Source organism: Eptesicus fuscus, chromosome 8 (genome assembly GCF_027574615.1).
Source record: "Eptesicus fuscus isolate TK198812 chromosome 8, DD_ASM_mEF_20220401, whole genome shotgun sequence".
Classification (NCBI taxonomy): Eukaryota; Metazoa; Chordata; class Mammalia; order Chiroptera; family Vespertilionidae; genus Eptesicus; species Eptesicus fuscus.
Genome location: NC_072480.1, coordinates 7471471 through 7486374, shown reverse-complemented (window position 1 = coordinate 7486374; position 14904 = coordinate 7471471). Strand labels below are relative to the sequence as shown.

General features: G+C 41.9%; 1 protein-coding gene across 2 annotated transcripts in view; it reads right to left on the bottom strand.

Moving 5' to 3' along the window:
- Nucleotides 1-14904, bottom strand: part of SGCG (sarcoglycan gamma) — a 128743-nt gene that overhangs the window by 100547 nt on the left and 13292 nt on the right. For both annotated transcript variants that reach the window (XM_054719741.1, XM_054719742.1), the window contains exon 2: nucleotides 9992-10186. In XM_054719741.1, the coding sequence (XP_054575716.1) occupies nucleotides 9992-10186 (195 nt within the window). The remainder of the gene's footprint in view (nucleotides 1-9991; nucleotides 10187-14904) is intronic.

Sequence of the window (14904 nt, the reverse complement as noted above, 5' to 3'; positions counted from 1 at the left end):
AAAGGGAAGCAAGTGAATAGTTACATCTAGAGAACATTTACTTTATTATAATACCCCACATGACAAGAATGCTAATTATATTTCTAGTTCAAGCTATCACTTTGCACAGCAAGAACCTGTGGCTTATGAGACTGTGTGTTTTTGCCATCTTTATTTCTCAATTGTTAATGCATGCTTAAATCACTCATAGAAAAATTAAAATGAGAAAATTGAAGAAATATCCTTGAGATAAAAATCAAAACTATAATGCTATTTGTATCCCTAGACACCAGTAATCATAGGATTTGTATCACTGATATCAGGAAAAACTAATTTCCTCTATACTCTAGGTTTATTTTCCTTCTTTAAATTCAGGCTTAATAATATCTTGTCTTCATAGAAAGTAAATGCCATTAATTTAGTTCAGGTTCTTATTGTCTGTGACCTCTGAGTCAATCCTACTCTATATAAGTAACATTATAAATCAAATATTTCAATTTGGTTTTCAGACTAAAAAGCACTGACATAATTTTTTTTTTTTTAGGAAGCCATAAATAATTTGAAAAAAGAAAAAAAAAAAGCCATGCTACTGATTTAAAATTCCATTGACCATAGTTTCCATTAGTTTGAAAAACAAATGGGTAGGGGAAGCAAGTAGTTTAAGAAATTAATCTGGCCCTAGCTGGTTTGGCTCAGTGGATAGAGAGTCGGCCTGTGGACTGAAATGTCCCGGGTTCGATTATAGTCAAGGGCACACGCCCGGGTTGCAGGCTCAATTCCCAGTGGGGGGCGTGCAGGAGGCAGCTGATCAATGATTCTCTCTCATCATTGATGTTTCTATCTCTCTCTCCCTCTCCCTTCCTCTCTGAAATCAATAAAAATATTTTTTTAAATAAATTAATCTGGATTGCTAAAAATGTAACAACCATGTGGACCCGGCATCTGCAAAGGCAGGCATGGCCAGAGAGACAGTAGCTTGTTCCTACATCCAGCACTGCTGTGTGTGTCCCCAGCGCTGTCTCTGTAAGTGCTGCCAGGTCCACATGGTCATTACTTTCCCAGGGGAGTCACTCTTCTTACCCCTCCTTATGCTTATCCTCTAAGATCCTCTCTAATCTGCACTTTAGGGCCAGGCTTATTCTGCTACTCTTTAATCACCTTTGCTTTTTCTGGGTTGCCTTGTGTACTTCTCTATGCATTTGCTAAAAATATATAACAACAATTAAAAGAGATGAGAAAAATGCTTTTTATTCAGTCAATCAATCAGGTATTATTTATTCAAAAATATTTATACAGTGTTTATTTTGTACTAGACATTGGGTCTACTAAGGTTAACTGACATGATCTTAAAGGGTGAACAGACATTCAACAACCACAAGAAATGTACAAACATCAATGTGATGCATGCTATGATGTGGAAAATAAGCCAGAGTCTGTGATGGGAGTGGTCAAGGATTTAGCTGAGTCTCTAGTGATATGTGTGTGTGTGTGTGTGTGTGTGTGTGTGTGTGTGTGTGTAGTTGTAGGTAGAGGGAATAGTGTAAAAAAAAAAACCACTAAGCTAAAAGAGAATTTTAAGAGCTAATGTGGTTTTTAGTGCAATAGGAAGTGAATCCACTAATTAATTTTAATAAGTCAGATTGGATAAATATATTGGAGGCATTTCTTCCTTTTAGATTCCTACAGACAGATCTTTTAAATAGTTGTATGGTAGGTGGCACACTGTTATAACCAGGATCAGGAACCACTAGGTCCCCACAGTGGCTGGGTGGGCTCCGCTCTCCTCCATATTTCTGGCTCTCTATTTTCTAACTTATATCCTGACTTCCCCTCTTTGACAGTCTGAAAAAAATCAACATTAGATCACCTAAGCAAAGGATGCATGAGGGAACTTCCATGAGAGTTTACACCGAAAGGAAGCAGGAGCAACCTGCATGGCTGGTGAGTTAAGTAAAGCACCAGATTATTAGAGCAGTGCCTTCTCCCTGGGGATCTACCTGCCTCCCAACTTTCCCATCTACTGTTGGTACAGGATGGCCCACCAGGAAGTACAGCAAGGCGGTCAGGTCTCTGCCCCTGCAGAAGTGTCTTAAGTTTTCCCATGCTGCCTGTGAGTTGGTGACCTCTCTGTTTTTGAGGTGCAAGACGTTTGGCCAGATCCAAACCTACAACCTCCAATCAGCTTTCATGAGTAGTATAGATGTTATTTTGAGTTCCACCTACCTGACTCATTTTTCTCCCTTTCAGTTCTGATTGTGTAGGGAAATGGTTTTTATTAGGTCCCATAATACCCCGGTAGGCATTTTTGGATATGATGCAAGAACACCAAATCTGGGAGAAACCAAGATGGCAGCATAGGTAAACACCTGAACTTGCTGCCTCGCATAACCACTTCAAAACTACAACTAAAAGACAAAACGAGTATCATCCAGAACCATGGGAAGGCTGGCTGAGTGGAAGTTCTACAACTAGAAGGAAAGAGAAAAGCACACTCAGACTCGGAGGAGGAGTGGAGGTGCAGAAGTGAAGTGCAGAGGTACCGAGGCGAGCACGCGAAAAGGGCTGGCAACTGAGTACGCTGTTGTCTTTTTCAATCGGGAGGGAGACACAAGCTCCCGACTGCTCTGAACTCCAGTTCTGGGCGGGACTCTGGGGATCCGGACTCATACGGGGAGAAACTGGACTGTCTGGCATCAGGTGGAACTCGAGGGTGGCTATCTCTCAGAGGTGCTTGCAGCGATCATTGTTCCTGCACGGTGCCACAGGACACAGAGATACAGGACCTCCTCCAGGCGGGGCTTACGGTCAGCCATTGCTCTGTGCTCCACCCTGGTGATTCCCTGAGGCCCTGCCCCACCCAATTTGTGCACAGAGGCTTTTGCATATGAATGACCTGGCCCTTTGCAATTTGAAACCTAACATACTGCAGCTGGGTCCAAGAGCCCCAGTGCCTCCAAAAGAAGACCCAAGGCTCGAGAGCAGCTTACATTGCTTCATAGCTGGGCCTAATCTGGGCACCTCCAAAACCCAAACAAAGAGGACGAATCTGCAGATCTCTCTGTAGCTCCTGATGGGTGGCCTCAGGCAGTGGCTGACTTTGCACCTCCTTGGAGATCCAAGAGCCAATGTACCCAGTGGTCAGAGTGAGACCATCCAGACTACAACTCTTCAGATCCATAAGAGACACACTCAGGGGGCAGACTCAATGAGCACCAAAGCCCCACTGAAGCAAGTCCTGCCCCATAAGGGTGTCTCTAGCACAGAAGTTCTCGCATTGTAGACACAACTGGCCCTCATAGCCAATTGGCCTGGAGGTCAATTCCTCCCAGTGATACCAACAACAATCAAGGCTTAACTACAACAAGACTGTGCACATAGCCCACAAAGGGGTGCACCAAGAGTGTCCACCTCAGGTAATTAGGAAGTCTGAGCCACTGTGCCCTATAGGACACCTAGCACACAAAACCACTTTATCAACACAGGGAAGCAGCCAAAATGCGGAGACAAAGAAACAGGTCAAAAATGAAAGAAATGGAGGAAAGCAAACTACTGGATATAGAGTTCAAAACCACGGTTATAAGGTTACTCAAGAATCTTCTAGAAACCTCTGAGAAATATAGTGAAACCCTCGAGGATATGAAAAAGGATCAACTAGAAATTAAGTGTACACTGACTGAAATAAAGAATAATATACAGAGATCCAACAGCAGACTAGTGGATCTCAAGAATCAAGTCAAAGATTTGAAATACGAAGAAGCAAAAACACCCAACCAGAAAAGCAAAAAAAAAAAAATAAAAAAAAAAATCCAAAAATATGAAGAGAGTGCAAGGAGCCTCTGGGACAACTTCAAGCATACCAACATCCGAATTATGGGGGTGCCAGAAGAAGAGAGAGAGCAAGATACTGAAAACTTATTTGAAGAAATAATGACAGAAAACTTTCCCTACCTGGTGAAAGAAATAGACTTACCAGTCCAGGAAGTGCAGAGAACCCCAAACAAAAGGAATCCAAAGAGGACCACACCAAGACACATCATAATTAAAATGCCAAGGGCAAAAGACAGAGAATCTTAAAAGCAGCAAGAGAAAAACAGTTAGTTACCTACAAGGGAGTACCCATATGACTGTCAGCTGATTTCTCAACAGAAACTATGGAGGCCAGATGGGAGTGGCAAGAAATATTCAAAGTGATGAATAGCAAGAACCTACAACCAAGATTACTCTACCCAGCAAAACTATCATTCAGAATTGAAGGTCAGATAAAGAGCTTCACAGATAAGAAAAAGCTAAAGGAGTTCATCACTGCCAAACCAGTATTATATGAAATGCTGAAGGGTATTCTTTAAGAAGAGGAAGAAGAAGAAAAAGGTAAAGACAAAAACTATGAACAACAAAGTGACAACAAATACATATCTATCAACAAGTGAATCTAGAAATCAAGTGAATAAAAAGTCTGATGAACAGAATAAACTGATGAATATAATAGAATCAGGGGCATAGAAAGGGAGTGGACTGACAATTCTCAGGGGAAGGGGTGTGAGGGGTGTGGGAAGAGACTGGACAAAAATCGTACACCTATGGATGAGGACAGTGTGTGGGGGGGAAGTAAGGGCATAGGGTGGGGTGGGAACCACGTGGATGGGAGCTATGGGGGAAAAAAGAGGAACAACTCTTATAATCTGAACAATAAAGATCTATTAGAAGAAATAAAAAGAACACCAAATCTGAATACTGCCTTTGAGTGTGGGACAGCTCTGAAGACCTTGCTTAGGTGTTCTTTGATTTTCATGGATCTTGGTATTTGTTATGTTGTAGTCTGAAAAACTTAAGCCACAAAAACTATGAGGATAAACTGAGGTAATGGGCATGAATGAATTGTGCAAACTCAGTTATGAGTTATTAAAATCAGAAGGACAGATCTTTTAAAATATAAACTTTTTTCATATTTTCATAATAAGTATATACCAATACATATATATGTATATATTCACTGATTTCCTCAATTATGGTGAAATTAGTAATCAATCATAATAATGTACCCAAGAATTTTTTAACTATTAAAATAAAAAATAAGCATACATAATAAAAACATTTTCAAAAAGTAATAATTTTCCGTAGTGATTGTACCAGTCTGCATTCCCACCAGCAGTGTAATGGGGTTCCTTTTTCTCCACATCCTTGCCAACACTTGTTTGTTGATTTATTGATGGTAGCCATTTGGGCAGGTGTAAGGTGGTACCTCGTTGTCATTTTAATTTGCATTTCTCTGGTGATTAGTGGCATTGAGCATTTTTTCATATGTATTTTGGCCATTTGTATGTCTTCTATGGAGAAGTGTCTATTTAGGTCCTCTGCCCATTTTCTGAATTGATTGTTTGTCTCTCTTTTTTTAAGTTGTATGAGTACTTTATATATTTTGGAAGTTAACCCTTTATCAGATATATCATTGGCAAATACATTTTCCCATACAGTAGGTTCTCTTTTCATTTTGATGCTGGTTTCTTTTGCTGTGCAGAAGCTTTTTGTTTTGATGTACTCCCATTTGTTTATTTTCTCCTTAGTTTCTCTTGTCCTAGGTATTGTGTCAGTGAAAATTTTGCTATGTGAGATCTCTGATATTTTGCTGCCTATGTTTTCTTCAAGGATTTTTATGGTTTCCTAACTTACATTTAAATTTTTTACCCCTTTTGAGTTTATTCCTTTGTATGATATACGATGGTAGTCTAGTTTCTTTTTTATTTATTTATTTTTATTGATTACAGAGAGGAAGGGAGAGGGAGAAAGAGAAATGGAAACATCTATGATGAGAATCACTGATTGGCTGCCACGTGCATGCCCCCTACAGGGGATTGAGTCTACTACCTGGGCATGTGCCCTGACCAAGAATATGAACCCTAACCTTCTGGTTCATAGGTTGAAGCTCAACCATTGAGCCACACTGGCTGGGCTAGTTTCATTTTTTTACATGTATCTGTCCTGTGCACCCCCCTCTGTACATAGCAGCACTATTTTCAATAGCTAAGATCTGGAAACAGCCCAAGTGCCCATCAGTAGATTAATGGATAAAAAAAGCTGTGGTACATTTACACAGTGGAATATTATGCAGCAGTAAAAAAGAAGGATCTCTTACCCTTTGAGATAGCATGGAGGGACCTGGAGAGTATTATGTTATGTGAAAGAAGTCAGTCAGAGAAAGACAAATATCACAATGATCTCACTTATACAGCCAGTCCTTGGGTTATGTCAGACTCAACGTACATTGTTTCGTGGTTATGTCGACATCTACCATTTATTTATTTTTAAAAAAAGTTCCGTCATTTCGATGTATGTACATATGTGCTTTATGTTTTTTATTATTTATTATTTGCCACAAGTAAAGGTCAGGAATTGTTATCTTTCTTTTAATTTTTTTTTTTTTACTGTTTCACTTCATTACTGCTGTGTATGTGCTCCATGTGAGTGATGTAGGGGCTTATGTAGGTGGGTTCTGACTTACGGCGAAAATCACGTTATGTCACACTGTAGGAATGGATCTCCGACGTAACCCAAGGACCTACTGTATGTGGAATCTAATGAACAAAATAAACTGACAAACAAAATAGATCCAGAGACACATGCAATAGATTGAAGATCCTCAAAGGGAAGGGTGAGAGGGGAGAGATTAACCAAAGAACTTATATACATATATGCGTAACCCATGGACACAGACAATAGTGGGGTAAAGGACTCGGGAAGAGCCAGGAGTAGGGAGGAGGGAAGTCAATGGGGGAGAAGGGGGACATCTGTAACACTTTCAACAATAAAGATAAAATTTTTAAAAAGGAATAATTTACTTTATAATGAAATAATTTCCCAGGTAGTGAGTGGTTAAAATAGACATTATTAGATTAGGGTAAATTATTTATCTTATTGCTGTTTACTCAGTTATTTAAAAGATATCAATATCTAGCAACATAAAGAAAAAATTAAATATTTCTCTAATAATTAATGACTAAGAATATAGATCATCAGGTAAGTTCATTTAGGTATTTTAGAGTTTTTAACTTTTGTTTTCTTTTTTGGGGGGGGGGTCAATATCCACTAAAAGAATTGAAACACATTTTTGAATAATGGAGTAACACTATACTAATTTTCTATTGCCATGTAACAAATTTTCACAAATGTAGTAGCTTAACGATACCTATTTCCTATCTCAGTTTCTATGGGTCAGGAGTTTGGTTAATGCTCTGGGTCTCATACAGCTGATATATCAGTGAGGATGGGATCCTTTCTGGAGCTTGGGGTTTGTTTGTTTTTTCAAGCTTTTGTGGTGGTTGATAGTTCCTTGTGGGAGTAGGAGTGAGGTCTCCATTTTCCTTCTGGCTATCAGTCAGGGGGCACTGTCAGCTCCTAGGGGCCACCCGCAGTTCTTTGCCAAGTGGCCCCCTCATAGACCCTCATAACATGGCATCTCATGCCTTCAAGGCTTGTGGGAGAATCTCTCATCAAAGGTCTTAAGGTCATTTGCCTAATTAAATCAGGTCCACTCAGGATAATTTCCCTTTGATTAATTAAAACCCAACTGATTTGGAACCTTAATTATATCTGCAAAGTCCCTTCACCTCTGCTATACAATGTAACCCAATCCCATCTCTTTTGCCAAATTCTGTTGGCTAATCACAGGTACTACCCATACTCAAGGAAATGGAATTATACAGGACAACACCGGGGATGGAGGTCATGGGAAAAGACTTCTTAGAATTTTGCCTATCACAGCATAAACCAGGTAGTTGTTTTTTTTTAAGTAAAATTAATATATTTAATAATACAAAGACATTTTAGTAATTGTCATTATTATCATTAAATTTTATTTTGGTTATCATGAAAAACTCAAAGCAACAAAATTAAGTTTATGAATTTTGATCCTCCCAAATAAGACATGATGGAGCTCAGTTGCTGGTGCAGAGACTATTAAGATCTTGCTGTCCCCTGCCCATGCAGGGCTGTGATATGGCTTCCTCTTTCTCCCAGGCCCTTCTAAGGGTCTTACTGGCAGTACATTTTCTCTCTTAGCATTCTGCTAACTGAGGGACTGACCACAGGTTGACGCAGGGTCCTCTAATCAGGAGACTTCCCTGACAGATTCCATAGCTTATAATTTGAGGAGTTCAACCTTGATTCAGTCTCCAAAAATATAAAATATTTTAAATTTAGACATAAAAGGCAGGTGATGTACCAAACATGCATACCATATATTGTGCTGCATTTATAAAGAGAAGCTGTCCTATGGAACTAAACATTATTGTTATACTGTAAAAATATTGTTGCTATAAGTTTTAAAGAAAAAAATCACAATTTAAATATATTTATGTGTAATATTTATATATAATTTATAATATATTATATACTTATATTAAATATTTTAAATGCATTTATATTAAATGTATGTTAAATATATTAACACACATTTCAAGCTATATTTTGATTGGATTAGTATTTTACCTCTTTGAATGTGTGAAAATATAAATATTTATTTATTATGCCAACAACAACAAAAATGTGTCTACTGCCTATAAAATTATGGCAGAAAATAAATTATTGCATAGAAAGTGAAGGATACTAATTAATAGAAGGTATTTCAGACTGAATGCTAAAACTATTGTTCTTGGAAAAAACCATGCCTATATCACACCTTCAAAATAAATGTGAGGAGCAGATTAACCTACATATGGTATCCACTGCAGCATTTTTATCTCACTGTAATTATTTTACATTCTACATTATATAAATGTTTTTTAAAAAAATACATAAAATATTGTCAGAGCATATAAAATTAACTAGCTATCTTAGAAACATACAGTTGTTTAAAAATATGAATGCCTTAGGACTAGTGATACTTATTAAATGTTGAAGTGTAGATATGAATTTATTGCATGTCAGCATGTAGATTTTTTAAAAATGAGAAAGTACTATCTGAATGGTAAATATTTATAAATTAATGAGATTAGAAAAATATAACAAAATTTTACCAATTAAAGAATTAAACAATTATTAAGCAATCATGACTCAACCAACCATAAACTCAAGATTATTATAATTTTAACCCATGTAAAGATAATTACTAATAAAAATTATAATAAAACAAACAAAACCCAACAAAGTATGTAGTTTACACTGAAATTATTTAAAAGGGTAAAAAGGGAAGTGTTATATTTATTTTTGCTACTGAAAATTCTGATACAGATAGGAAACAAACATTAATTACATTAAAGAAAGCTTCTACCAATACAATATGGATGAAGTGATGGTGCAAACATAACCAGAACATTCCAACCAACAATCCTATATAATAAAGAGGTAATATGCAAATTGACCATCACAAGATGGCTGCCTACCACCAGGCTGGCAGGGGGTTTAGTAAGGGACAACCAAACAACGGAACAGCAGGCTGCATGGGGTGACCAGGCCGGCAGGGGGGTTAGTGAGAGATGACCAAACGACTGAACAGCAGGCTGCATGGGGCAACCAGGCTGGCGCGGGGGCAGTTGGGGGTGACCAGGCCAGTGGGGAGGGACAGTTAGGGGCGACCAGGCCAGCAGAGAGGGCAGTTGGGGGTGACCAGGCCGGCAGGGGGGGCACTAAGGGGCAACCAGGTCAGTGGGGGGTCAGTTAGGGGTGACCTGGCCGGCAGGGGCGGGGCACAGTTGGGGGCGACCAGGCCTGCAGGGGGGCAGTTGGGCATGACCAGGCCGGCCAGGGGGGGCAATTAGGGGTGATCAGGCAGGCAGGCAGGTGAGCAGTTAGGAGCCAGCAATCCCAGATTGTGAGAGGGATGTCCAACTGCCGGTTTAGGCCCAATCCCTGGGTCCCATATTGGGAAGGGTGCAGGCTGCTCTGAGGGAACCCCCCTCCCCATGCACAAATTTCATGCACCGGCCTCTAGTAAATAATATAGATAGATAGATAGATAGATAGATAGATAGATAGATAGATAGATGATAGATAGATAGATAAAAATAAAATAAATACTTACTGGAGAAAACCACATCACTTTAAGAATCCAAATTGCAAGAGCAAAATTCACAAGAAGGATGATGAGTAAAAGAAGAACAAATAAGTAGAGGCAACGCTTTCTCCAGCCATAAATGCCAATTTTGTAGACACACTGGTTCTCTGGCCTCTCTATGTGGGTGCCTTCTGTGGCTGTAGTGTACTGTTCACGTACCATCTGCCATGGGGTGGGATCAGGGTGTGAGAAGAGTGGGGGAAGGAAGATGGACAAAGGGAGAGAGAAGGGAGGGCAGGAGAGCAGGGTAGAGGAAGTGAGAGGGAAGGAGACAGGGAGAAAAGGAGGGATAGACAGAAAGAAAGAACTTGTTTGTCAATACTGATTTATTATGATTCCAACAAAATATGTTTATCCCAATAATAAATTTCCAAAATTAATTATTTTTAAAAGTAGAATAAAATATTACTTTGAAATAGGTCACTATATTTCATCCACAGAATGATATTTAATTTGTCATGCAAAATGTTTTAGATGTGACATACCCATTTCAAGACCAATGGCCATATTTTTAGATTTTAATCAATAGGTTCAATATACAGTATATACAGCTTTCAAAATTCTGCAGGGTTAAACTTTTAATTGAATTATCAACTTAAAATAATCAAATCACCAAGTTCTTAAAAGGTTTGGTGAGAGGAAAATCAAGCTGGCACCTACATGTCTTCTAAAAAATAGAATCCAGAAGATGGCTGTTGACGGGACAGCAGGCTGCGAGATAGTGTGTGAGTGAGAGAATGAAAGGAGAGTGTGTGGACGTGCGGGTAGTGTCTGTATTTCTGAGAGAAAGAGACAGCTATGTTCCACAGGACTGTTGGGAACTGGCAGACCAGGCTCCCCTGGCCGGGTAGCCTCTACTGCTGCTGAAATCTCTCCTGGAGCAGCCAGCTCTGTCACAGAGACTGCGCCATCTTTAAGGGGAGACCAGCTATGATTGGTCTTACCTTCAACCAGAGAGACCTCGGATACCTCCCAGGACCTTACAACCACAACTCCCAGGGACCAGCTGTCTCACCTGTGAACCCACGAACACTGGGACTCCAGCCTCCCCAACTGCGGGCACCTGAAAAGTCTGTCCAGGGGGAGACAAAGTGGCGCTGAATACACAGATGGGCCCTGCGCCTTCTCACAGAGCAGATAGAAGGAACAGCTGAATCTAACAACACCCACCCAGAATTTGTGAATTAAACACAGCTGGTGAGGCAATCTGTGGACAGAAAGGTCAGATATTGCCTAGAGCAGTGGTTCTCAACCTTTCTAATGCTGCGACCCTTTAATGCAGTTCCTCATGTTGTGGTGACCCCCAACCATAAAATTATTTTTGTTGCTACTTCATAACTGTAATTTTGCTACTGTTATGAATCGTAATGTAAATATCTGTGTTTTCCGATGGTCTTAGGCTCTACAGCAGCGGATCCCAGGCGACCCTGCTAGCGGTTCTCAACCTGTGGGACCCGCTGCTGTAGAGCCTAAGACCATCGGAAAACACAGATATTTACATTACGATTCATAACAGTAGCAAAATTACAGTTATGAAGTAGCAACAAAAATAATTTTATGGTTGGGGGTCACCACAACATGAGGAACTGTATTAAAGGGTCGCAGCATTAGAAAGGTTGAGAACCACTGGCCTAGAGAAAGGTGAGATCTGGGATCCAGGCTGGAGGGAGAAATGTGCACAGCAGGGACTAGAGTCTAAGAGGAACACTGCACTCCACAAAATCCGTGGCTGTTGGGGTCAGTGTAGCCCTAAAATGTGGAAGGAGGTCCACAGGACTGCTGGCAGAAGGGGACTCTAGATATTAGCCCACAGCTGGGCTGGGCCCAGAAAGGCAGCCTGAAGTTCTATACTGGCTGCACAGTGCCAGGGGAAAAGGAAGCGAGTCGGCTTTGGCTTTTTTCCTTTCTAACTCGTTGCTTTTGCTTGCTAAGTCCATAGGCTCTTCCAATTAAAAACACTCACTGAGACTGCAGGGGGAAGTTGTTTTTGTGGAAACTGGGGATCAGAGTGGGGAGAAACGAACAGGAAACCAGCTCTGGGGAAGTCCGTTCCTCCAACCCAATATTAAGTGCAATAGGGAAAGAACAATCTAAACACTGAGTAGAGGGACCTTTTAGCCCCAGATATTAATACAGAAACACCGCCACCCAGGGATTGTATCAGAAATTGAGTCTTGTGTAAATACAACTAAAGGCAGGTTGAGAAACAAAGGAAGCAGAGAGCTTGAAAACAGGATTGTGGCTTATGTCACAGAGGAGAGGTGGATCAAAGGGAACTTCAAAACTGTGCTGACCATCTGACAGAAAACAGATGTGCCAAGCAGAACAGTAGAGGAAGTGAATGACCTTCACTACTTTCACTTTTTTATTTTTTATCTTTTAAGAAACCAAATTTTTTTCTCACTTGATTTTACTTTTTTTTTTATTATACTAGAGATCCGGTGCATGAAATTCATGCGGGGGGGGGGGGGGGTGCCTCAGCCCAGCCTGCACCCTCTCAAATCTGGGACATCCCTCTCACAATCCAGGACTGCTGGCTCCCAACCGTTCGCCTGCCTGCCTGCCTGATTGCCCCTAACCACTCCCCTGCCAGCCTGATTGCCCCTAACTGCCCTCCCCTGCTGGCCTGGTTACCCCTAATGGTCCTCCCCTGCACGCCTGGTTGCCCCCAACTGCCCTCCCCTGCTGGCCAGGTCACCCCTAAATGCCCTCCCCTGTAGGCCTGGTTCCCCCCAACTGCCCTCCCCTGCAGGCCTGGTTCCGCCCACCCCAACTGCCCTCCCCTGCAGGCCTGGTCCCCCCAACTGCCCTCTCCTACAGGCCTGGTCACCCCTAACTGCCCTCCCCTGCAGGCCTGGTCCCCCCAACTGCCCTTCCCTGCAGGCCTGGTCTCCCTCAACTGTCCTCCCCTGCAGGCCTGGGTACCCCACAAGTGTCCTCCCCAGCAGGCTTCATTGCCCCCAACTGCACTCCCTTTCAGGCCTGGTCCCTCCCAACTTCCCTCCCTGCTGGCCTGATCACCCACAACTGCCCTCCCCTGCCGCCAATCTTGTGGCGGCCATCTTGTGTCCACATGGGAGTGGCCATCTTTGACCACATGGGGGCAGTCATCTTTTGTGTTGGAGTGATGGTCACTTTGCATATTATCTCTTTATTAGATAGGATTTTTATTTTTAATTATTATTATTATTATTACTACTAGAGGCCCAGTGCATGGATTTGTGAACCATTGGGGTTCCTCAGCCTGTCCTGTGCCCTCTTGCAATCTGGGACCCCTCAGGGGATTTTGAACTGCAGATTTCAGCCCTCTAACCTGCAGGCCAGGCCAAGGGACCCCACTGGTGCATGAATCCATACACCAAGCCTCTAGTATGCATATAAAATCTTTGGTTAATCTCTTCCCACACTCCCCCAACCCCTCTGAGATTCATCAGTCCGTTCCATGTTTCCATGTTTATGTGTTGAGTGTCTTCCCCTTGGTGGTCAGTGTATGTCATAACTACCAGTCGAACAGTTGAGCAATTGCTTAGGTTTTTATATATTTAGATTATTTTACCTTTTTATTTTATTTTATTTTAGGATTAGTGTTCTACATTTTATTTTTATTTTTATTTTTATTTTAGCATTATTTTACTCTATCTCAATTTTTCCTTTATGCCAACACAGTCTTCCTCACTTTTCCCCTTTATTGTCCGGTTTCTGTTACCCTGTTCCTATTTTAGTTTTTCTCTATCCTTTCTTTTTACTGTCTGTTAAAAATTAATCTTATTAATATATCTAATTTCCTCTCCTCTGCTCTAAGTCCATGCACACTTCTCTCTTCTTTTTCTTCACTCTCCTTTTTTTTTTCTTCCTCTGTTTTTTTTTTTTTCCTTTTTCTTTCTTTCTGTCTAGTTGTTGTTGTTTGTTTGATTGTTGGTTAGTTTTCTTTTTCTTTTTTTTGCTTCTGTTTTTCCTCTCCTCACTTGTTCTTTTCTTCTACTAATAGTTTAATTAATTCCAATCACCAACTCAGGCCTATCTACTCTCTATTTTCCTTTTCCAATAGTAAACAAATACATAGATAGATTAAAGAATATATATACTAGAGGCCCAGCACATGAAATTTGTGCGTGGGTATGGTCCCTATGCCTGGCCTGTGATCAGGGCCATCCTCCCTGGCTGCCCACAGCCAGCCCCAAAACCTGCCACCACCCACCCCCCACCTCCACCCACCCCTGGCTCCCCTTTCACCATAGGGTGATCAGTGCCTGATGGCTGGGGGAAGGGACTGAGAGCTAGGCTGTTAATGCCTGCTCACCAGCCCCGCCCCCACCATAGTTTTCCCTCTGTGTGTGTGGCAACTGGCAGGAAGGGGAAAGGAACCTAGAAGTGGTCATTGCTCTTCATAGTGACTGGTCCAGTGGTTATCCTGATCATTCCACATTTAGGGTCCATTTGCATATTACCCTTTTATTATATAGGATAGAGGCCTGGTGCACGGGTGGGGGCCAGCTGGCTTGCCCTAATGGGGGCCTTGGATCTGGGTGGGAGGTCCCTGCTGGGGGACAGGACTGGCTGGGGTGAGGGGCAGTGGGCGGTTTGCAGGTTGGCTATGCCCCCTATCGAGGTGGGGGTTCCCACTGGGGGGCGTGGCCAGCCTGGGTGAGGGGCCACAGGTAGTTTTCAGGCCAGCCACACCCTCAATCAGGATGGGGGTCCCTGCTGGGGGCAGGGCCACCTGGGTGAGGGGCCACACCCCTGATTGGGGTGGGGGGTTGCCCTGGAGGTGGCCCAGCCTGGGCAAGGGGCCACAGGTGGTTTGCAGGCCAGCCATGCCCCTGATTGAGGTGGGGGTCCCCGCTGGGGGTGGAGAGGGCTTGAGTGAGGGGCCAAGCCCC